Here is a 24,744-nt window from a genome sequence, read left to right as displayed (position 1 = left end):
ACAGTGTTGTGAAAAGAGAAACTCTGTATTATGCAGAAGCAGGAGGTCATTTGGACCCCGTTGAACCTTTCTTTAAAACACTCTAAAAAAGAAAGTAACTTTTCCAATAAACTTAAAACAAGATTTATTTGAACAATCTTGGTGAGATTCGTAAAGGACCAATTTTGAGGTGGGCATAAGCTTATTTAAGTCATTTATGGACAAACTAGTCACATCAGAATGGCCTGCTGAGCTCCGACAAGCTCTAAGAGAGTGTCAAACGATTGGTGAAAACTTAAGTTTTCACTTCTTCAAAACCATTACACCATCCATGATTAATGCTAGAATGTACCTGGGTTTTGGTTTTTGCTAGAAACGAGATTTTTTTGAAAAAACACCCTGTTGATTCTGTGGTAGCCATTACAATATAAATATGTATTTTGTTGACGTGGCTTCCTAGATTTCACAGATTTTGACCTTAGTGATTTGTACTAAATGGAGGAGAGATTTGTGTGGTTTTGGACTTTTCTATTCCAGTGTCTGAAGACCTCAGAGGATCTAAAGTTAGAAATACCATAGGGTATTATTTGGGACATCTCACATTGGCCGCTGTCGGAAGATAGGATACTGGGCTAGATGGACCTTTGGTCTGACCCAGTACGACCGTTCTTATGGTTTTTAAAGTTTATATTTATAAACCATATCACAAATTCTTTTGGTAGTTTGAAATCGAGCAGTTTCATCATGGGATGTCATGGAAATTAGCCAATAAAATAAAGCTGCTAAATGTACCAACAAATAATTTTAACCTTAGACTGAAGCAACCTACATCTGGCTTTGGTTCCCACAAAGAGAGGCATGTTGCAATATTCTACTGCATAGTTTATAAATCCCTTAAGCTTCTCTTTTCCACTGCTTCCCTATCAAACAGCACAATCAAAAAGGCAGGTCCTGAAAAGTGCTGAGCATGTCCTGTGAAATGCACACTCAAGTTCAATTAGGCCTGCTATGCTCCCTTTGAATGTCAGTGTTCCCACTGAATTCAGTGGGACCAGAATCAGGACTACTAACTTCAATAGGTGTTTGAATCACTCAGCAATTTCATCTAAGGGTCCAAATTCCCCTTGCGCCTGCTACTCAGAGAAGACAATATTCCCTTTGGCCGCTAAAGCTTCTGCTGGCATCTCTCCTTAGCTACCCCCGAGATACTATTTAAATTAGGTGTTCTCAGATTTTGTCATAGTGAGCTTCCCTAAGCTAATAAAAACAACACTGCACCTCTCCACAGTTTATTAAGACAACACAAATAACTGAAAATCCTATATTTTGCAAAGATACAAGTAATAAAGTAGAAGGGCTTTGATCAATATAATTATAAAAGTAAAAGTGTGTTATCTTGCACTTCTATTACAAAGAGTACAAATTGCAGCAGCGATTAAACTGCACAAACACTTTAGGTCATCATAGTTCCCACTTACTGTGCAACACCTTCCCAAACCCTAACTTCTCTGGGGCCCAAGGATGAAGAGACAAGGTCTCACAGGTGCTGGGCCTACAGGCAGGGAACAGGGGCCCCCTTTAGTGCATGTGGCCCATCACGTGAAGGCAGCAGAGTTCCCAGGCAGAATGGGGGCCAGAGTGTGGCACTCACAAGTCTGCAAGCCCCAGGAGCTCCATGTAGGTCCAGTGCAGCAAGAAGCCAAAGAGGATGCTGAGTTAGTAGCCAGTACTGACCACCGCTGTCACCAGCTGGAACTACATGATTACCATGGAGGAGGGAATGCATCACTCCAACAAGAACAGCACAAGGCCCCGGATCCTCCTAAGACCTGACCTAAACAGCCACAGGGACCCTGACCCCTGTTGGCTCTTCCCCGGGAATAGGGAGGAAAGTGACACCAAGGACCTCAGCAGAGTTCAGAGCCCACTTCATACAAGGGCTGCCGCTTTGATGGGGGCACTGACCCAGAAATGAACAGCTTCAGAGGACCAGAAAGAGAACCCTTCTGGTAAGCCCAATTCACCCAGCCCCACTGCCCAGGAATGAGTGGTAGCCCTGCAGTGAATGACGTGAATCCCCCAGGATATTGCAGGATGGGGCTGTGATGGGGGTGGGGACCATGAAGAAAAAGGGGAGCCACAACACCACCACTGCAGGGCAGGGCTGAGAAGAGGAGACACATGGGGATGGAGGAGAGCCCCTGGATGCTGGAGGGAGTGCTTCAGCCAAAGGGAGGCGCACCAGGGTAGATGGAGGAGCCCTATATGAGCTGGGCATCAGCATGGGAATAAAATGGGGGGCATGAGAGATCCTGTGATGCTGAGGGGGGAGCATGGGGAAGTAGGAGAGCCACTGCGCTGCAGCAGGCAGGACCACGCTGGGGAGCATAGCCCTAGGTGGAGCAGAGTAGCACCTGCCAGCTGCTTTCCCTGGTATCCCTGCCCCCTGGTATGCCCCCATTCCTGCACTGCTCCCTGGGTGGAGCCCTGGCTCCCTCTGCCCCTTCCCAGCCCACGCAGAGTTCTGGATTCACTCTGACATGCAGCCCCACACCCTGGCCAAAAGACAGGCAACAGGCACCTCCCCTGCTGCAGGCCTACACCTCCCGAAGGAGGCATACCCCATAATTTGAGAATCTCTGATTTAAACTACTCTCCATTAGTCTTGCTACTGAGATCACAAGCTGTGCTGGAATTTAGAAATTTCCTATTGGCTACATGCTACTCTGCAGACCTGGCCTCAAGGACAACATAAACCTGTTATATCCTTCCTCTCCCCTCCCTCATTAGCTATGAGTTTATTGAGGGTTAGCTTTTTCTTACTGACCTTCAACAAATTTTCTGATATTCTGTGCAAGATTTTGAACACTGCTGGGAAGGTTCCAAGGGTCTTGCTTGATGTGAAGTCGTAATCTCTTTGGACAGCTAAGCTTAGGTTCCATTTCCTGCTGAAACTCTAAGCAAAGGCAAAAAATACCTCTTTAGTTTAAACATCCTCAGAAACCCACCTTATTTCTTTCTGAGTTGAATAGTCTTAACATTAAGAAGTGCCTGCAATTTCCTGAAATTTTGTCTTGACTGCTGTTACCTATAGCTTTTCAGATAATTTAATTAACTAAATACTCGTATAAAAAGTCAAGTAATTAGTAAAATAAACAAGTAAAAAGTACATCAGTAATAAGTTATTTTAAATCACATGAATTCAACTACATGTTTCATGGTTTAAAGGCTTTTTTAAACCTTTATTGCATTCACTCAAGAATTCATATAATAGTGGACAATAAGCTATACCAAAATTATCAGAAAAATAATCTTCCTTACTTAACACAGAAACTTTGGCTGTTTAACCCAGACTAGCCTTCAGATCACTAAAAGTATCCCTGATATTATTATGGTATATCTATATAGAGCTGCATTGTCACACCAAATATACATCCCCCTTTTTTTTTAGTTCTCATTCTAAATCATCTTTGTGAAATGGATATCTTTTTGGGTCTTTATATTGGATATTTCATATCTTGCACCTAGCTGAACATTTATAATTAAATCATGTTTTCTCAATGGTTTGTCGTGGAAAATTTTGCCAGTCTGAAAACAAAGAAAAATATTGGTGTGCATAAATGTCATCTGTGGGTCATACCCACCTTTCCCTAAAAACAACTTTAAGGTTCTAAAAATGAAAATAGTTGCTAGAAAGAAATCTCACTATGTCTGTATTAACTTCTGGGCAGACTCACTGCAGGGTCAGTGAGTGGAAGGGCATGATGCATCAAAGGGTCAGATAACAAGTTGGTATATAAGCGTGTGGCTTCACTGGCTTCAATGGAACTATGCTGATTTATGAAAGCTAAGGATCTGATCAATGACCCTCTATAATTAATGCATTTGAGTTGCTGAAAGTTGTATATGTTGACACTAACTCAGAAACCAAAGCATTTTACAGTAGCATTATTTCTATTTCCCACCACATTCAGTTGTATTTCCCAATCTCCAATACAGTCTTTTTTCATACTCTGTTCACCCAAAAAGCCTTTCAGTAGCAATTTTTAAAAGTGTATCAATCCTGCTAAATGGCTCTAATCCTGCAAACACTTCACACACATTTAAGTTTAGACTTAACACTAATATACATGATTAACTTTGGACCTACACATATAGAAGCATGCATGCAGACCTAAAATTAATCATGTACATAACTCTCAGAAGGATCGGGGCCTCAAATTACACCTAGAATTATTTTAAATAATTAATATTTAGAATAAGAATTCATACTGAAGTGTTGCTTATTATTTATGAAGTACAATTTTACAGGAAGAAAATAGCCACAAAGATAGAAAAGGCCAAGCATTAATAGTTAAATATAATCAGAAAGTGCTTCAGTTGCTAGGACAGAAAAAAACATGAATCAGAAAAACACTTGTAATACGTTAAAATGGATTTTTTGCTTCAAAGTCTCAGCAATTTTATATTCAATTCAGAGGATGTAATTTATTAATTAACTTTCAAGAAAACCTAAATGCCTTATGCAAGGAAAGTGAAAATGTACAAGCTAAGAATAGTAATAGCTATGTAATAAAAATTCTGAATGGCAATTATTCCAGATATAACATGAATAGAAAAGATTGGGTTGTTCTTTAACATCCATATCAAATACTATATATTCATACAGATATGCCCTGTATCTCTTTGTGCCACCTGTTGATTCTAGTAGTTAGCTTTAAATGTTACCTTGCAGGCCTCGACCTGGCGTGAAGAACTTGGTTTGTTCAAAGGCCCGCATTACAGCTGGTCCTTTCAGAAGATTGACAATTGAGTCTACCTGTTAGGATCAAAGTTCTGTGAGTGGCTTGCCTTTCTCATAGCAATGTTTAGAAAGATCTGCTTAGAATGAGAAAAAGCAATAGTGAAAAAAATGATTACTTTATATTTGTTTGTAACGACGTTAATTTAAATGTTGGCTGTAGCTAACAACTCAAGACTAGAAAATTTGTTAGGATAAATCTAAGGAACTGTTCTCTTCAGTAATTCTGGGTTAGTAGCCCCAGGAAAGGATAAAAAGTAATACATATCATTCAAGTAAACAGTGGAAAGCAGAAGGAGCAAGGAAACCCCCACTTGCAGCAGCCAGCTTTTCCCTGATGGTTTGAATATAGACCAATACTGTTAAGCAGTCTAAGAAAAAAAATCTCATACCTGACCAAAAAGATGCTCCAAACAGCTATGAAGTTTGTCCTGTTTATCATGAGAAATGCGAACACTTAAGGGAAGTTCATCACCTGTGTGTAAAATATTTTAAATCATAATTAACTTCAAGGATCAGCATACTTTTCAAAATCATACAGATCTGGGCTACTCTGTTAAGCATGCAAGCTGATGCTTAAGCCTTTAGATCCTTCTGTATTTAGCACTTCACACTAATCTGTGAGATACTTTTGTAGAGTATTTTTATAATGTAGCAAAAGTAAACAACAACAAAATGGCATCTGTCCAATAAATCACACATCACCCTTTGTGAAGTAGGTAACTATTGTATTATTTATACCTTTTTATAAACTAAGGGCCAGAAACTTTAAGCAAAATGCCCAGGCCATATTGTAAAATTTGGGAACAGAAACTAGGAGTCAGGTGTCCCTGATCTGTGTTCCATCAACTAGACCACAGTTCTCTGAAAGAAAAATGACAAGATCACTGAAATATCAGCTAGCTATTTATACCACCTAGACCACAGTCACTGAATGCACTGACATAACATTTTTATAAGGACCCTGCAAATATTTCACAATCTTAATGTTATTGCTAATGAAATGACTCTGATAGTTCAGTAGTTTTTCAAAAGGGATAAATATGGCATTAAAACAAAAAAGGAACTATCCAGTGGCAAATAGGTAAGAATTTGCATTTATGATTATTTAAGTTCAACCTTGACATAGAACACAGTATTATGGTGAGCGTGTCTTTCTTTGGTCTCACTCTCCCCAGCATTTGTACACAGTGATATTTTGTATTCAGAGTCTTGTCTCCTGTCTGAGTCAGAACTTCCTGTTAATGTAAAATTCCTCTTCTTTTGAGCAACATAATGCATTGCCCAGGCCAAGGTGGGAAACTGGTTAAAATGAGTCTCTGATATCTTTTACTAATCCACTATATTTTCAGCTGGATTGGAAAATTGGCTTTGTTATACAGAAAGGCTAAAAGTGCTACATACACTAAGCAGAAGTGAAATGCTACATTCTTGCCACTTACTATGATGAAGACAGACATGCCTATGAATAAAACAAACAAAAACTATCTTCAAAAGAACTAATAGAGGAATTTGTAGATTATTTTTTAATCTTACCTGAGTCCATTTCATCACTGTGAAAGTAAGAACTGCACTGGCTACTGCAAATGCTGGTAAATGAGGCAATGGAGTTCCTGTTGCTATTGCAATCACTTGAAAAACAAAACAAAATAGTGCATCCTGATGTACAGGTACTATCAAAGCACAAAAAGTACAGTGCCTTTCCTTTTTCTTAAACTTTCCTCTCTTCCTGAGCTCTTTTATAATGCTGTACCCTTGACTTTAAGTTTATGACATCATACAAAATATGTAGGAACTACTATTTGTCTCTGATAGGACTCAGTGGGCTAGATTCCCAGAAGAGATGCTTCGATTGTCCCCACTTCATGTGTGTGAACAAGTAGTTTCACATTGAAAATATACAGTTCCACGTACAAATCAAGTAACTTTCCAGGCAAGCGAGTGGCTGTTTTTGGAGATGTGGCCTCAAATGTGTTAATTTCTCCACATTTAAATTCTGTACACCTACCTACCCCATAACTCTTATAAATGATGAAGCATGTTGGCTTAGGACTTGCAAACTGGAATTTATAATGAGGTTAGAAAATAATTAAACTATTAAACAAGATTTAAAATAACAATTTTCTCCCTTTAACCATGGTTTATGAGCCCACTCCTCTGAGCTACAGGCAGTGCAATAGAATAAGTGCTGGTGGACCTCTGCACCTGCACAAAGCCCCAGTGACTTCTCTGGAACTCTCTGTGACTCCAAAAGTCTACTCATGTGAATCCAGTTGCAGGATCAGGGCTCCTCTGTGTACAGAGTAGGGGACAGGGGTAGTAGTGGGGATTTTACTTCTCCCTGTATCTGATTATATGGAGACTTCTACTATTTTTGGTACTGCAGAGATCACTCTACAGTCATGTGATTATTATTTTTTTTACCCCAAATTTGTGTTTCTGTACAAGGAGTGAGAATGAATTCATCCATATCACACTGAGAGGGAAAAAAAAGCTAAGATTTTTTGTAAACGTATTTCCAGATGGATTTGAACCCACAGGCTGTAACAGCAATCAAGTCAGCCATATATCTAACCAGCACCGGAGTATTTGGTTTAAATGTAAGAGTTTTCAGGTGTTAAAGTAATTATCCAGCAGAGGGAGTCCACAATGTCCCATGAATGTAAGAGAAACTTATCATCTAGGCAGAGGCGGCTCCAGGCCCCAGCACACCAAGCGGTGTGCTTGGGGCGGCAAGCCGCGGGGGGCGCTCTGCCGGCGCCGCAAGGTCAACAGGCAGGCTGCCCTTGGCGGCTTGCCTGCGGAGGGTCCGCTGTCCCGCAGCTTCGGTGGACCTCTGGCAGGTGTGCCTGCAGACGGTCTGCTGGTCCCGCGGCTTCGGCAGACCTCCCACGGGCATGCCTGCAAGAGGTCCGCCAAAGCCGCAGGACCAATGGACCGTCCACAGGCAAGCCACGGAAGGCAGCCTGCCTGCTGTGCTTGGGGCAGCAAATGTCCTAGAGCCGCCCCTGCATCTAGGTACCTCTCAATCAATGTCCTGCCATTACAGGGGCCTTGGGCAATGATGCATCTCAGTGCCCTATTCTCTGCCAGTGTCACGTAATAGCTCAGTCTTCTGAGAGCTGTAATACTTTGGTCTAATTCTGCCTGTTGGCGTTGGTATGGGGGTGGCTAAGGGGTGTTTGGCAGCTTGTGATATAGAAGAGGTCAGACTAGATGATCAGGCAGTCCCTTCCAGTCTTAAACTCTATGATTCTAAACTCTAGTCTTCAAAAGCATTTAGTTTAAAATGGCTGCAGAGTTCCAAATGCATGCCCTACTTCATACCATGCATAACAAAGTTCATAAAATAGGACTCCATTTTATATTATTATTATATTTATAAATTGTTTACACATGCTAATACCACAAAGAGGGAAAAGTATTTTTGGATGGTATGTTGGGGATATAATTTAGGGTGCTGTCCACTAAATGACTGAAACCATGTCGGTAACAAAATGTTTCTAGCATACAGTCCCGAAGAGTAATAAAAATTTCTGGCTGGATATTAAGAAATATTTTCTGATGATGAGCTCTAACAGATTTTGGAAAAGTCTCCCAAGGGAGAATGGTGGAAAGCTCATCACTAGGGTCATTTAAAACTGGACTGAACAAATTAAAAAAAAAAAAAAAACATGGGGAAAAGTCAGATTTAACCACTTCTTAGCCATATATTTCTGCATAAGTAGTGTAGTGTTTAATAGAAATTTGCATGAGAACACAACCAATAAATGAAAATGTCCTACACTTCCTATAATGTCTGCTCTCACACAGAGACAGGGTGTGGTATTTCAATTGCATTTACAGTGATTTACTGGAATTTGCTGTTTGTTCATTTAACTACATTAGATAATATTTTAAAAAAATCCACTGTCATAACTGATAGTTGCACTAATAATTGGTATTATGTGCATGGGAATCAGAGGGGGTTTTTTTTTGTTTGTTTTAGGGGTATTTTTTACACACGTTAGAAAGATTACAGAAGGCTGGGATCAGACTAAAGCAGATGATCTAAAAAGCATTTAGTTCCTTCCACATCAGACACCAAACTGCAAGTTCATATCAGCCATGCTGCAGTAATCAAACGTTAGCTCATGAAATTGGTCTTCAGAATAACAAAGAGTGCTGCTACTGTTCCACCATTCTAAGAGACTTTTTACTTTTTGACCCCAGTAATCTGTTTAAATTGCAAATTGAAGTTAAACTGAATATACATCAACTGCATTTACATAATCCATTCTTCATTCTAAGTATCGGAAAATGTCCACAGTTGCTATGAATACTACTTCCTTTTCAAAGTATTATATATTTGAATTCCATAGTAAAGCTTTTATTATTGTTAGTACTAGAGATAGGATGATCCAGCAATGTTTAGCCTGGGATGTTACCAGAGTTAAATGTTGGGGTTCATATTTTCATTCAGGTCTTTAACTGTGATTGAGATTAGATCTGGAAACTGACTCAAAATACAAATATTTGGGGGTTTGCTTGGGCCTAATTCCACTACCGAACACTGTAGCCAAAACTGTCTGCTTCTATGTTCTGCAGCAGACTGAAAAGAACCTGACAAATGGACCCATAGTTCTGGCTATGCTCCTCTGGGGATATTCAGATCCAGAGTTCTGGTAAGGTCCATCTCTAGTTATTATTACAGAAAAAGACTTGTATTACAATGGAAAATAATCCATTTTGATTACTAAAATATAAAATTCTTCCTTTACAAGAAGTAATAATCATTATATTTTGATATTTTAAAGCCATTTTGAAAATCTACAATGCTGCACATTATGCTGTTGTATCCGACAGATTGAAATAAAAAAGATTATTAGTAAAACTACCTGTATGAATCCCTGTTGCTGATGGTGTCATGACCAGAATCTTCCTGCTCATCACCTGCTACATTGAAACAGACCCTTCTCCCATTCCTTTCTCCCTTTTCATTGTCACTGTCTGTTGGTATTAAGGGCTCAGGTGTTTTACGTTCTGATTTGGGAGAACAGGTTATTGAAGAGAGAAGGCTGCAATGTGACAAAATTAATTGGGATGAATGCATTTTTTCAAAAGTAAGTTGATGATAATTATCATCATCATCCAACATGCAATACTACATTTCTCTGTTGTTCTTTTCCATTATTTTGTTCCATATGAAAAGGCCACAAAACCTGTTTTTTTAATTCAGACTCATGTCCATTGTAAAATTATGGCCAACTAAAGCAAAAAAAAAAAAAAAAAAGACACTACTGTAAAAAACAACAACAACAACAAAAGTTTAATGAGTCAAAATCATGCTTCAGTCAAAGCAACACAACAACAATACAAAATAGTAAGTCTTGCAATAAACCAATTCTTCTTGGAGAAAAAAAAGTTACCATATTATATCCTTGAAGTCCTTTTGGTGACTAATGATAAACTTAAAGCATATATTTGCATATGCAAAACTAGTAAATTGACTGCAGAAAACATTTATCTGTGCAAAACAGGTAATTACTTACTAAATGCTTATGGTACCCAAATTACTAGCTTTCATGCGTCATTCTGCCCTATTCTAATAAAAGGTTCTGGGAAATTTTATTTTAAAGTCTGTACCTTCATTAACATTCCAAATGACCACACCACTTGACTTGCCATGACCAATTAAGTAGTGCTGTGCCATCATGTTTATGAACATCACCTCTCTGAATCATACCTTACTCATTTAATTACAGCAGAGCTCCATTTATCTTATCTAACTGGGACTAGGGCGAGATTGTATAAATCAAAAATTCAGATAATCTGGAGACTGAGAAGGTGCAAGGCTGCAGCACCGTCCAGCAGCCAGAGGAGAAATCGCTCACTTCTGGACCTGTATGCGCTGCTTGTTCAGTTAATACAGAGAGCTGGATAGTGGAAGGTCGGATAAACAGGGTTCTATTGTACTTATCTAGAAGCCTCTATGTAGAGCTCCATTTGAAACTTGATGTGATCAATTGACACCCAAAAGCTGTGGAAATTTTTATACTTGAACATATACAAATACCACAATGAAGTCATACCACTATATAGTTATTTATCTTCATCCCGTGAAACATATGTTCTAATAGACTTTATGAAAGAAAAAACTAATATACACAATGTTATTTTAATTCCAGTTACTGGAAATCAAAAGTGCAAAGGAAGATTAACATTAGTAACATCTGAACAAAAAATTAGATGCAGCATTATATTTCTGCAACAAGTCCTTTCTAGCTATCTTTTAAATTAGCAGTGGCCGGGCTAGGTTCAAAAATAGTTCAGAAGCTTTGAATCTCTATACTGTGTTTGTTAAGTAACAGCTATCCCATGGTTGGCTTAGTAGTGTTGGCAAGTGCCCTGCTTCTAACCCAAGATAAAATATATGTCAGGGGCACAAGTGTACGTGACATCATATCTTTACATCTAAAGAGCAACTGCAAAACACTTGTATTCGTGAGACTGAAAATACCCTCTTTGGTTTTTAAAAGGCAACTTACAGAATTCCCCTTCTTTACGCTCTCTACTTACACAATAAATCACTGATGCTAAAGGCATTTTACCAATTAAAATTAACGAAGGGCATTTCTGATTAAAAGCACCGTAAACTTTTACATTCAGTTTTGTGAGATTTGCACATCCACTGCTTTGACGAATATAATCTACTTGAAATCAATGCAATTCCAAACTGTTCTGCAAAGTTTTGTTCCACAAACTCAGCATACTTGATTGCCAGATAGGGAAGTGATTTTTTCTGACTGAACATATTTTCCTTCACAGTCAGAATTCTGCTAACACAATGATTTTAGTTATTCTGTGTAACACAACATTTAAAAAACTAACTCAATGTTAAACCATAAAATCTTTGAGTGTACATAAGTAATATATAGTCTCAGAAACTGATAGAGATTTAAGTCGTTCTTCAAAGGTTTTTAAATCAATATCCGAGTGTAGATTATCCCTGTTATGTTAATTTTCTGTACCATTAGCAGTATAATCTCTCTCTCTCTCTCTCTCTCTCTCACACACACACACTCTCTCTCTCTCTCTCTCTCTCTCTCTCTCTCTGAAATCTGGCCCTGTTGAAATTAATGAAAGTTTTGCCATTGACTTCAACAGGCTACAAAAGAAACCATTTGATCATTTTTTGTACAGCATCCTCAATCCCTAAGATTAATTGCTGTGACACAGACTTTTTCCCTGAACATCTTTTGTTTATACAGTATCTAGTACATTGGAGACCAATCATCATCATCATAAATAGTTAATAATTCAGCAAATATTGATTTTGATTTTATTTTTACACCATAACAGCAAATCTATTAACAGGAATTCTGCAGTAGTTGTAAACTTGAAGGATCAGTTTGTTTAAATGTACATATATATATATATGCATGGTTATTAAAGAACACATTCGCACATTTTGATTCAAGCAGAGGGATTTAATTATTTTGTATTCATTTTAGGTGTTTTATTTCTTAACATTCCCTCTTTCACCCTAAGAATTAATGGTCATGATTGTGTTGTAAGCAGCACATGGTGTACTGTATTAACAGTTCACACCCAGACTATCCTGGCCTCCATCTTTTCCATTCTTCCTGTTTGGAGCTCTCAAGTAGACCTCTTGGGTATCCAGCTTCCTGTACAGAACTACTTTCCGCCAAAACAATCAAACTCTAGCAGTGCAGTCAAAGTCCACAGGGAATAAAGATGAAAAGTCTGATGCTTATAGGCAATAAAGTGTAAAACCTTTAAAATAAATCTTTGCACCTTATATAGGTTTTCCTACCAGTTCAATTTACAGACACTCTGTTAATGAAGAAAAATATTAACCCTGACTCTTGTGTACTGTTTACATTTGCAACTGTGTGACCCACAAAATTTATATATTTTTATAGACAGCAAGTTCATGATTGTATGAAAGAAAACTCAGAAATCCCTGAGGCTTTATGCAAACTCTAGGGAGCAGGGGGGAAACCAATGATAGCCTACGTAACCAGAAACTACTGAAATATTAATTAAGCCTTCAAATACAAAACGTATTGATCATTTTATAACTTTAAAGATGACAATTTTAAGACATTATAATGCTGCTACTTTATTTTTGTGCTCGTCCAGCAATGAAAAGATTTTATTTCCGATTTGCTAAATTAATCAGTTAAATTATGTGTAAAGACATGGGGAGTGGTGATTTATCTCTTACATTCTTTTACAAACCCTAAGCTGTATTCACTTTCATTTAACCACTACAAACCTGTTATACTATACAGCATACATCTAGTGGGGAGAAAAAACACAGTGTAGCACTTTGGAAACAAGATGTACATCACTACTTACCTCCAAAGGAGGTATTGATAATTTTTCTTCCTGAGCACTGATCAAGGGCCATGCCTTAGAAAAGTTTACTGTTCTTGGAAGCAGCTGTTCTAGTCCCAAGTATTTCTGTTCCTGGGAGATCATTAAATAGTAGCTCTTGCTGACTAAGTGAACCTAATTTATTTGTTAAAAAAAAGTTTCTGGTATTTGTATTTTTATCAATTTAGGTTTAAATTTAAAGCCACTCAGTAGTGCCACAAAACTTAAATAAAAATTATTTTTTGTTCCTTTACTCGTTTTCTCTCCTAGTGAAGTCTGAGAGATAACATGGATCTCATATTGCCTCTTCCCCCCAAACAGTTACTGTTTCCACATCCAAGAGGAAAGCTGTAGTGGTAACTATGTCACGCTCAGAAAGAAAGAAAAAAGAGAGCGAGAGAGAACAAAGTTCAAAATTGCCTGCACTTAATTTTGTGGGTCACACAGTTGCAAATGTAAACAGTACACAAGAGTCAGGGTTAATATTTTTCTTCATTAACAGAGTGTCTGTAAATTGAACTGGTAGGAAAACCTACATTGGATCATTGTAGCTCTATTTGAATATGAACAGGGACTGCTTCTGCTGATCTCATGCAACAATATTCAGGTGGGTTCAGATTAGACCAGGCAAGTTTACGCATCCATAGTTTGGAATGCCCACATTTAATTTATCAATATAGCCCATGCAGGGGGACCAGATGTCCCATCTTTATAGGGACAGTCCCGTTTTTGGGGACTTTTTCTTATATAGGTGCCTATTATCCCCCACCCTCTGTCCCGTTTTTTCACAGTTGCTATCTGGTCACCCTAATCCCATGGGACATTAAAGGCATATACAGATGGTATCATTTACTTACTCATCTATCTGAGAGACACATGTTTCCACCTCTTTCAGTGCAGTTTGCAATTTGCCCAACAATTTCTGATAGACATCTTGTGTTTCTAAGTCCTCTTCCTTTAACAAATATCTCAGACCATGGCCTTCCTGTTGACCTAGGGAATGTCCTGAAGGGGCTGCAATGGTGGTAATGGTATGTTGTATGTAAACCATGGGACTCAGTTTACCTGCATGTGATGCAAATGAGATCAAGTTCACATCTTCTATCTTTGAACACAAATTACTTTTAAACGTCAAATCTATAACTGGAAATAATCACTTGATTAAAATATTTTTTCATATTTTATCTTACAAATTTAATGTTGGTAAAGAGGAGGGCTATATAATTTTGTATGTTAGTATGCGATGTAATGTAACACAAAGGAAAGAGTTAGTACAGAATTATGTCAAGATTTTCTTATAAATTTATAAGCAAAACCATACTAACTATATAGTCATTTCTTAGTGGAGTGTCCTTATGTTTAATATTGAGTGTCCAGAACTAGTTAAATCTGAAAACTATAAAGTAGGAGAGTTGGAAGATATTCTTCATTCAAGTTTAGATGGGCATGCTGGCTTACCTTGCTCACTATTCTTGTTTTCTTTCTCATGTGAAGAATGCTTTCTGCTGTCTAGCTGCACACCAAAGGCACTACCAAGAGAAGTTGAGGTTTTAGGATAAGAGACTTCCATTACATTGATATGGCAGTTGGTTGGACAGAAATCGCTGCTGTGAAGTGGTGAGATCTTTGACTTGGCCTGTTTAAAGGTAGGCCATGCTCTATTTTTTAACACTCGTGAAAACTAGAAGCAAGAAAGAGAAGAAAGTTCTGATTAATAGTTTTCTGTGCATAGGTAGCCAGTTGGAAAACAAAGCTTAAAAAAGGTTTAGGCATTCTGCCTAACCTTTCAAATTTCTATCTTTTGGGAGGAGGTGAGGAGTTCTTTCTGATTTTAGATTTTTATTTGTAAAATAAATTATGGGTAATTTTTGCAAATTAGAAATAGATTTCTAATAAGGATTTAACCGATTTATTTTCTTTCAGATGTCTCAGTATTAGCCCCATTTGAAGTCCTGTGCTTCTGAGGATGAGCTCCAGAAAGTATGAGAGGTCCCTACGAACTACAAACATAGCAAATTTCCGGTATTTTCAAGTGGGCTTTTTCTAAAAACACTCTCAGATATTTGCTTTAGTTTAGTTTCTAATAAATATAAAACTGGAAGCTAAAATTGTGAATTTATCTCATTGAGAAGGAAGTTGCTGCAAAACAACTATAAACAAACTATAATCTCCATATTTTACAAACTTTGCTACACTTGGGAATTAGAAAATGCCTCAACTTTGAAAACTGAAGTACTGGTTAAATAAGGCATATACTTCTAAGAAATAAATCTTTGAAAATTAGATTGAAACAGTGCAGGGATGTTTATTGACCCACAAGCAGTACATCTATTTTACTTCTAAAGTGTTCCTCTGAATCAATGAAGACTTCTTTTTATGTTCACTCCTGTAACTATTTTTGTCCCCTTTCCCAAGTAGTGTTACTTTAGAGAATTAGATCATAATCATGATGACAAGACCATTATAAAATCTTAGATTAGGTGACCACATGATGTGAAACATAACTGGATTAGGGTTTATGTGAAAACATGTATCCCCCTCTTTCAATTCACAGTCTAGAATCAGGGGAGATTTTAATGGGAACATCCATCATCACCTGCAAGTAGCCGGTGTTTTAATCACATCTCATCCCCAGTTAAAATACTGCATAACAGGCACATACCTTATTAAACAACACTGATCGTTAGGTTCATGCATCAGAATATTTTTAAAAATTACCTTTCAAAGTGCTTACCCAATTAAATGTCCATGTACATACCACTGATTATCTGGCTTTAAGTATCTTTTAACTGAGTCAAGCTATATCCCCTCCCTCACTGCCCATAAAGTGGTAGCTGTATGTATTGGGATTTAAACATGTGTTTACTTGTGATGCTACTGACTCTGTGTAAGCTTGATAAACATTTCTGTACAACCAGCATTCAACTAATGAATTATACTTAAATATTTGTATCTAGGACAGGATCCTGGAGATTACACAAAGTCCAATTATAGAATTGTTTAAAACTGAAGAATGTACCAAGAATTAAGAAGGCACTAAGAATATTTAATGGTAAAAATGTTCCTCCAAGCAGTACATATTTCATATTTGAATCTCCCACACATCCTGTTCCACAGAGACCAAATGCCTGGTTATGATTTAATCAGGTCATAAGTCAAATCCAAACTTTTTTTCATACATGTATTGAGAAACATCTGGGGCCCATGGCACTGAACTTGAAGTATATTACAAGCAAAATATTCTGAAATAACAGGAACTGTGGAAAGCCACTGGGTTTCTATTTATAGAGTTCAAACTTTCACAGCGAAACTTATAGTAAAGCTAAGGCATTCTGAGAGACTTTTGTTGCTATGGTTACATTTACCTCGCCAAAAGAAGGGCATATCTATTCCTGGAATATGAACACTCTTAACAGTGTTTCTAACAGTCATTGAGAGCTAAACTGTGAACCTGCATCACACTTATTGATTTTGGTGAGGGTGATTTTGAGGCTTCTGAAAGTGTGGATCACGCTGGCTAGAAGCAGATATTGCAATTAAAGGCTCTGTTAAGTTTTCCAACGTGGCTGTGCCATTGTACTTCAACCCAGACTCAAACTCTTGCTGTTCTTGTCTTGCACTCTTGTTCATAAAGACTATGCATCATACTCAGTTCACAGTAGAAAACAGGAAAGGTATATGAGACAGCTATTAGTTACCTAACCTCCACAGAACATTTCTGACTGAGTGGTTAAAATAAGTGATGCTCCCATCTCAAGAAACCTGAGATTCACTTTAGATAGACATATGAAAGTCTGGATGTTTAGACTTATACTGGCCAAAGTCTCTAGAGCAGAGATCGGCAATCTCTGGCACATGGCTCATTGGGTAAGCACCCAGGCGGGCCGGACCAGTTTGTTTACCTGCTGCGTCAGCAGGTGCAGCCGACCGCGGCTCCCACTGGCCACAGTTTGCCATCCCAGGCCAATGGGGGCGGCGGGAAGCGGTGCGGGCCGAGGGATGTGCTGGATGTGCTTACCCTGGTGAGCCGCATGCCAGAGGTTGCCGAGTCCTGCTCTAGAGGTATGTCTACTCAGCAGCTTGAAGGGTGCTTCCTAGTTTAGGCAGACAGACACACTGTGGCTCTGCTCGAGCTAGTATGCTAAAAATAGCAATGTGACTACAGCAGCATTGGTGGCAGCCTGGGCTAGCCACCCACATATGTACTCAGGGAGTTCGGCACGATTGTATTTGGGCAGATAGCCCAAGTCACCACCTATGTCACTGCAGCCACACTGCTATATTTAATCTGCTAGCTCAAGTTGGACAAGGGCTGTCCACCTTCATTAGGGAGTACCCCCCTAGCTGCTGAGTAGACATACCCTAAGAAAGGGTCATTACCCCCCTAAGAAGCAATTTCCCCCCTCCTGCACCCCTGACCCCTGTCCCATCCCTCCTCCAATTTTCACAGAAATATGCAGGGTCTGTTAGAGTTCACATTAAACCTCTCACCTTTATTTTGAATTTTTGCTTGCAAAATCCCAGAACAGACCAGTTTGCAAATCTCACATCCTAGATCCAGATGACAGATGGTGCAAACAGTTCAAAGGAGAGGTATCAGACCTACTTCAGACTGGCCCCACAATTCACAAATAATTGGGGTAGAGGAGGGAGGAAACTAGAGGTCAGGAGAAGAGAAATGCAGGTTCACTTGGGGGAATGGGAAAAGATTTAATTAGTTTATGCCTAGCTTAGTTAAACTAGTCACACAGAAGTAGTGTGAAACTACAGACCAAACTCAAGAAATATGTTCACTCATTTCCTTACAATATGCAATACACTTTTTGCCATTTTTACAAACTCAACAGTTAGCTAACAGTTGTCTGATAATTTACAATGCAGTCTGTCAGTAGTAAAGGTGGAAAGGATTGACTCAAACTACAGTCTGCAAGTGAGGAGTCAACTCATAACAACTTTATATTTTAAATTAACATGCAATATGAAAAGAATTTAATATCACTAATATCACTAATATCGCATCGAGTAAGTTCTGAAAATTCACTAGATTTATGAATGCTGTGAAACAGAGTGCTTGGTCTTTCATGGGAAATACACAGAATTTCTGGTTATCAAGCTGGTTACTATCTATACGTTCAACAAGACGAAGAGAGGATAAGACCTATCCCATGAATGAAAGGCATAATGAAGGGCACATGTATATTTAAAGGACTTCCAGAGGTTTTTCTCCCTGATGCTGGGAGAACCTGACCACTCCCAGTTACTTGCACTGGGTGACTCCAGCACAGGCCCTAGTTCCTTACTGGTTACAAGGGGCCCCTGCCCCTTGTAAGTCTTCTTAACGCTTTCCCTGGGAGCTCACCGCACTCCCAGGTCGGGTGGTGGTGAAGATCTCTCAGATGGGTGTTCCCCTGGTGGCTCCAGGAGTCACTACAGCAGTCTTTTACCTAGAGCAGTCCTGCTCCTTCCACCCCAGCTGACTGCAGTTTCCTCCATTTTAAAGGCCTCCTGCCTATCATACATGACACCATACAGGAGGGGTGGAACTAACCCTGCCCACACAGCATCTCTGGCACCTTCCTCATCAGTGTGGGGTTTATACACTCCCTCACAATATAATTATGCAGTTAGTCAGTTTAGGTACTCAGGCATCTGCGTGGGTCAAACTTAACCGCCAGTTTTGCCACTGCAACCAAAATGTTTAATAGACATTCAAATTCGTTACTTTTTGTTGGTTCTTCCACAACAAGGAAATAGCAGATTTTCAAGACATTTTCTGATCCATACCTTTTTATAACTAGAGATTCTTCGGTAGATATGCTCAATTTTCTCACTGCAAATTACACTGAATCTACTTTGGAGGTCAGTGGGGATTATTTCATTTAAAGAATTCAAACTGTTGCAGTTTTGCACAAAATGCTCATCACTTTTAGCCAGGGCTTCAAGAATCTGTAGTAATAAAGACAATGGCAGTACATTATGAAGTCAGATGACTAAAATGAACATTACTTATCAGTCCTGATATTTACAAGCAAAAAAACCTGAAAATCAATTGTCCCTTAACATTTTAGATATGCTGCATAACTAGAAAGAACGATGCTTTGGGAGGAAAGGGTTCCCTTTAGTAACTCCTTGTCTTAGTAATAGCAATTCCAACTATACAAGTTATATACAGTGGTTTCATGACCACATGTGGTTATGGACTTGTTCTATCACTATTAACATAACCATTATGTCTTTCTTGAAATACATTTTCTGCTTGCAAGCATTTATTTCAATTAAGTGTACATCTTATGGGATGCTCACTTATCAGCTACAACATTTATAATAAAACTAACTTGTTGACAGATTATGTGATACTGACTCAGGAAATCAGTGTACACAAGAACTCAGCTCAGTCATTTTTACTATTTGTTCAGCATAGATGAGATGAGCTGACAATTATCATATTCATTAAGGTACAACTCTTTCACTGTATTCAGTCAGTAAATTAATTACAAGTTTCAGATTCCTCAGATCTAATTAATAATGCAAAACTCTTCTTCAAAATATTTTCCTTCTTCTATTGCTATAATGACGTTTATTTAAAAACAGTACCAAGTCTTCAGTAGAACAGCTCTGGATCACATTTTTCATTATATATTTAATAATGGTAAAACTCTCCACTACTATAGGATCTTTCATTTGAGAACCTTGACCTGCTTTACAAACTTTCACTAATTAAGTCTTATCCCTCCACAGTGTAGGAAAGCAATGCAGAAGGACCCCTTCCCCATCCTACTGAAACATAGCTGCCTTTGACAAGGAATATACAACTATTTAATACTGCAAAGCAACACAAGGAAGAAAATGAAGAAAAGTATTATACTGAACGGCAAGTGCAGAGGAATTTAGGTTAGTAGATTGTGAAACCACCTTCTGAAATTTCAAGTTGGAATTGAATCAAGTGCCATGACATTTTTAATTATCATAATCTCTGTTTAACATCCCACATGAAAGACAGTGGGGGGTCTGATTCTCCACTAACCTACACTTGGTGTAGTCATTCACATCAGTGTAAAGCGGATGTAAAATGCTACCATTCTGAGTTTGTAGTGTTGTACACCCATTTTGCACTAGTGTAAACAATTACACAAGACGCAGTCCAGTTAAGAATTAAGCCCAGTTTTTGCAGTAGCACAGTGATTCCTGATATCATAATGAGACAGTGGTCAGTACTGACTTAGACTATGTCTACACTTATGGCAGCATGTAGAATACAGGCACTAGACATGTAACTATGTGCCACAGTAAAAGGCAGACTGCATCCACATTTGTCACTTTGGCATGAAGCTACAAGTGGCAGTAAAACGCTCCAACAGCAGGGAGGCAATAGGGAAAGGCTCCACCATGGGGAAGCAGCAGGACAATACACTACTAAAAATATCAGCTCAGATGTGGGAGGCACTGCTTGAGCATATACAGAGTCCCATAGGGTATATACCCTAGGGTTCAGGTGTGCAGGGCACTCTACTCACCTATGCTGTGCCTCACTGTCTACACTGCTATTTAGACCTGTGCTAGCTGGGCAGGCAGTGTCTGTAGTCTATATCCCATCTTAATTGCAGATGTATCTTTAGAGGGAAGACAGACCCAATGATTAACCATCACCACTTTCTGCAGTACCTAGGTGTTCCTTGAAGATCTACAACCAATTCCTGAACTGGTTTGACTCAGTATAAGGTAGTTGTACTAATTGAAGCCAAAAGTCAGTGTTCTGGAAGCTCTAGCTTTCTTACAAATACTCAAAGTATGGCAGTGAAAAAATTAATCCTAAAAATATAAGATTAGTAAAAAAATATTTAAATTACAAACACTTCTATATACTGTATTATTAGAGCAAGTAATAACATCCCTGTGGTTCAATGATTTAATCAATGAAACGATAACCTGCAGAAATTGAATTCACTCTACAAAGTTTTGGCTTTAATTTTTATTTATCCTTGCCTGTAACTGTGTAAGCGATGAAACAGGAATTAATAAAAAGCTGTATTCCTACATGAATTGATAATTAATAGTTAGATGTAAAATGCAACTGCTCTAATTAAGACATCTTTCCCATGTTATTAATAAGAAGTCCCACTTTTGCAGCTTTGAAAGTATTCAGATGAAAATTTCCAAAGTAGCCTCAAAATTTTTGTGCAACATTTTCCTAATCTATGTTTTTGCAGACGCATTTTCCTGTGTCTATTTGGAGGGAGATAATATGCAAAAAACAAAACAAAACAAAACAAACCCAGCAAGGCACCTTGCTACTTTTGTGTATGCAGAGAAACTTAAGTTCAGAAAGTTGTACCTGCAGTTTTGGAGGTCAGGTTACAGACCATTTGAAAATGGGGTCTTGAATATTTTTTATGTGACACTTCATATCCTGACCCTTCAAAAAGTTTTGAGGCTCAGTTACAATAAGTCTCTGAACTTCTTTGAAGTTTTTTTGATAGCAAAAAAAAGGAATTCTTTGGCATTTGTTGAGTTTAGACGTTCAGTTTATGACCACAACATAACTTATTTTGCTTACTGAGTACACAATCATGATTTAAAATGTCAGCGGGACAAAGGTGACCTTAAAATATTAGACATGAAATAAAACGAGATGTCCCTCTCAATCAATAACGGATAGATGTGACTTCAGTGGAATTAAGTATAATACAAAATTAACACACATTAAAATGTATTTTTTCTACATAGACCTCATACCTTTGCAGTCAAGCTGAAAAAGCCCTTTGGTTCAATCATTTTCTCCACCACATGGCATTTTATTCCAGCCGTACTGTCATACTCATAAACCACTCCATATTCCAGATGAACATTATCAACAGTGAGACTCACATGATCCTTCCTCCCATCAATTATTGCCATTGTGTTAAATTTGTCAATTACTTCTACAGCAAAGAAAATTAATAGTTAGTTTTGTTTTGGCTGCTTCAGACCTAAATCAAAATAAAAGAACAATCATTGCAGACCATATGGAAGTAGTGATCTTTTGAAAATTTCTATTGAAATGAAGATCAAGAAATCCCAAGGTGACTAGGTGACTCAAACTCAGAAAAACTCAGGTCTGGGGTTGACTAAAGTTTAGGTTAGATGAAGTGTGAGAAAGCCTGCTGGAATAGTCCTATGACACAACTCACTGGTTGTAAAGGGAGACATTCTGCTCTTCTTATAAGCTGGAGATTTTGCAACAAATAGGAGTGGAAAGTTGGAAAATCCTTGTTTAAAACTGTAAGTTATCAGGGTTGGAGGGTCATCCAGTCCAAACCCCTCCTCAGAGCAGGACCAATCCCCAGACAGATTTTTTCCCCAGATCCTTAAGTAGCCCCCTCAAGGGTTGAGCTCACAAGCCTGGGTTTAGCAGGCCAATGCTCAAACCACAGAGCTATCCCTCCCCACACTGAATGCTTGCTCCAGAGACACATACAATTCTGAGGGCAGCATTTGCCCAGAAAAATTAATTGAAAGTCAGCTATTAACCATTTTCTCAATCATCCTTGTAGATTCATAACTTTTGCCTGAAAAGTATACTGAAGGACATGAGACTCATTGTGATCCAATAGAGCTTTGAATTAATTTTAATTCCCCTTAAATTATTTTATTATTTGTGAGATTTTAATGAAAGTGCCATACTACAAAATTTCTCATGGATCCAAGGAACTGTTCAGCTAATTCACACAGTTTTATAGGGTGATGGTATTTTTAACTCTCCTCTGCGTCAGATATGCAATTGCATATAAATCCTTAAATAAATTAAAACCTGTAGTCTGCTTTCCTTTTCCCTAGTAGGAAGAAGAAATTTCTATGTTCCTTGCTAACAGAAAGAAATTTTAAAGGATGAGATGCAAAAAATAAAGATCACACCTTCCACTTTGCAGTCAAAGGCATCTCCTCCCTCATCTCCAGGGGGTTTGGAGTTCGCTTTCTGAAGGTCTTCCTGTGCACTCTCTATACTGTTATATACCCACTGTATGGAATCTTGCTATAAAAGAACAAAATTGCATGTATAATCAAAGAAGTCTCATGCTTTCAAACAGGAAATAGTTATTTCAATTCCCTACCTCAAGAGGATGTTTATCAGTTACTATCTGCACTTCATTTTGAAAAAAAACCAATAATACTGGAAATGACAGAGGAGTGAGACTGATTTTATCTAAAACCAGCTGTAGAGAAACATACTATACCAATAACAGATTTCATCAGTTCATTTGTTTTAAACAGTGTATGCATTATGGCTACACTTTGTTTTCTGTGTCAATAAAAATGCCCTTAATGCCTACCTAAAACGAGTTGTTTTAATACACTGAAAACCTTATTATGACAGGAAGCTATAAAAACAACAGAACCAACTTCTATTTCACTAAACCTGCTGCACACCTACTGGAGTTTGCATTGATTGTTGAACACCAGCCATGGGGCATAACATATTTGCTTTGCCTCTAAACCACTCCCACTTTGCATTACATGCACCTGGAGAACTCCACTGGCGGTGTCTGTAAGAATCCTTATGCCTATACTCAGTATAGAATTGCCTTTATTCCATGCAGATCAGATGTTTTTTCCTCAGACATGTTGCACAAAACTTGATCTTACTTGTATCCAAAAGTGGGGGGTGCATAATCAGATACTTTGGGCTCTAATTAATATGTCAATATATTTAATAATGTGTTATGCTAATCAAATATGGAGTAGGCAGAACACCCTTCTCATCCTCATAGTTGACATGCAATGTACCTATCAATCTCTCACCCTCCAATTACTATAGCAGAATAAATGACAAAAATAATCCTGCATTTTGTGACTGAAACTGAAATCACAACCTGTAAAGAGGAAAGAGTGAGATGAAATGAAAGTTAAGCAAGGATGCCAAGAGTTAAACTTCAGTATGTCTTCTATACAAACTATCAAAGCAGGTTGTGCTTGGTTAAGGTAAAATACACATTCCTTATCTTTACAATCATCTGCAAAGTAATGGTTAGTATAATATACTGAAGGATTAAGAAACAGTTTCTCTCTAGATAAGCCCACATTTGAATCCTTTTTACCTTTTACTCTGAACTATTTATATCTAATTAAGGATGCTTAAGATTGTAAATTTTTTATTGATTTTCATAAAGAAACAATAAAAAATACAAAAAAGTAAACATACAGCTGTTTATGTTACCAAATACTGCACATTTCACAGGATAGCCAATAAAATTATTCAATTACACAACTTTACAACTTGTCTAAGCTGCAAGGCCAAACTGTACAAAAATCAGACAATATTACACAGACATAGCATGTTAGGGTGGGGATAAAAAAAAAAGATAGAGGAGGAGGAGACTGGAGGAAAAGGACAGGAAGAGGGAGGGGAAAGGGGGAAATGTCAGCATTTAACATTTTGTATTTTAACTTTTGGACAAAATCTTCTCCAGGAGCTGTCTTGATTGCTTGCAGTTTGTTGTGCACAAGCAGGCCAGAGGAAATCATTTTGAATCCGTTCTACTTCCTAGGTTGATCCAGATGTTGCTGATTTGACTACAGAGTACTTTACAAGTCTCCTCTGCTCAGAT

General features: G+C 38.1%; 1 protein-coding gene across 3 annotated transcripts in view; it reads right to left on the bottom strand.

Annotated features, from left to right (window-relative positions):
• The window catches only part of PREX2 (phosphatidylinositol-3,4,5-trisphosphate dependent Rac exchange factor 2), a 304,318-nt gene that overhangs the window by 96,558 nt on the left and 183,016 nt on the right, over window positions 1-24,744 (bottom strand). For all 3 annotated transcript variants that reach the window (XM_032805000.2, XM_032804996.1, XM_032804999.2), the window contains exons 21-30: window positions 23,054-23,171; window positions 21,896-22,080; window positions 18,947-19,108; window positions 14,621-14,843; window positions 14,020-14,227; window positions 9,658-9,837; window positions 6,317-6,411; window positions 5,173-5,255; window positions 4,708-4,798; window positions 2,807-2,935 (exon numbers count right to left, since the gene is read on the bottom strand). In XM_032805000.2, the coding sequence (XP_032660891.1) occupies window positions 2,807-2,935; window positions 4,708-4,798; window positions 5,173-5,255; window positions 6,317-6,411; window positions 9,658-9,837; window positions 14,020-14,227; window positions 14,621-14,843; window positions 18,947-19,108; window positions 21,896-22,080; window positions 23,054-23,171 (1,474 nt within the window). The remainder of the gene's footprint in view (window positions 1-2,806; window positions 2,936-4,707; window positions 4,799-5,172; window positions 5,256-6,316; window positions 6,412-9,657; window positions 9,838-14,019; window positions 14,228-14,620; window positions 14,844-18,946; window positions 19,109-21,895; window positions 22,081-23,053; window positions 23,172-24,744) is intronic.

The sequence above is a fragment of the Chelonoidis abingdonii genome, chromosome 2 (assembly GCF_003597395.2).
Source record: "Chelonoidis abingdonii isolate Lonesome George chromosome 2, CheloAbing_2.0, whole genome shotgun sequence".
Taxonomy (NCBI): domain Eukaryota; kingdom Metazoa; phylum Chordata; order Testudines; family Testudinidae; genus Chelonoidis; species Chelonoidis abingdonii.
The sequence above is the reverse complement of the archived record's forward strand: the minus strand, read 5'-3'. Positions and strand labels throughout refer to the sequence as shown.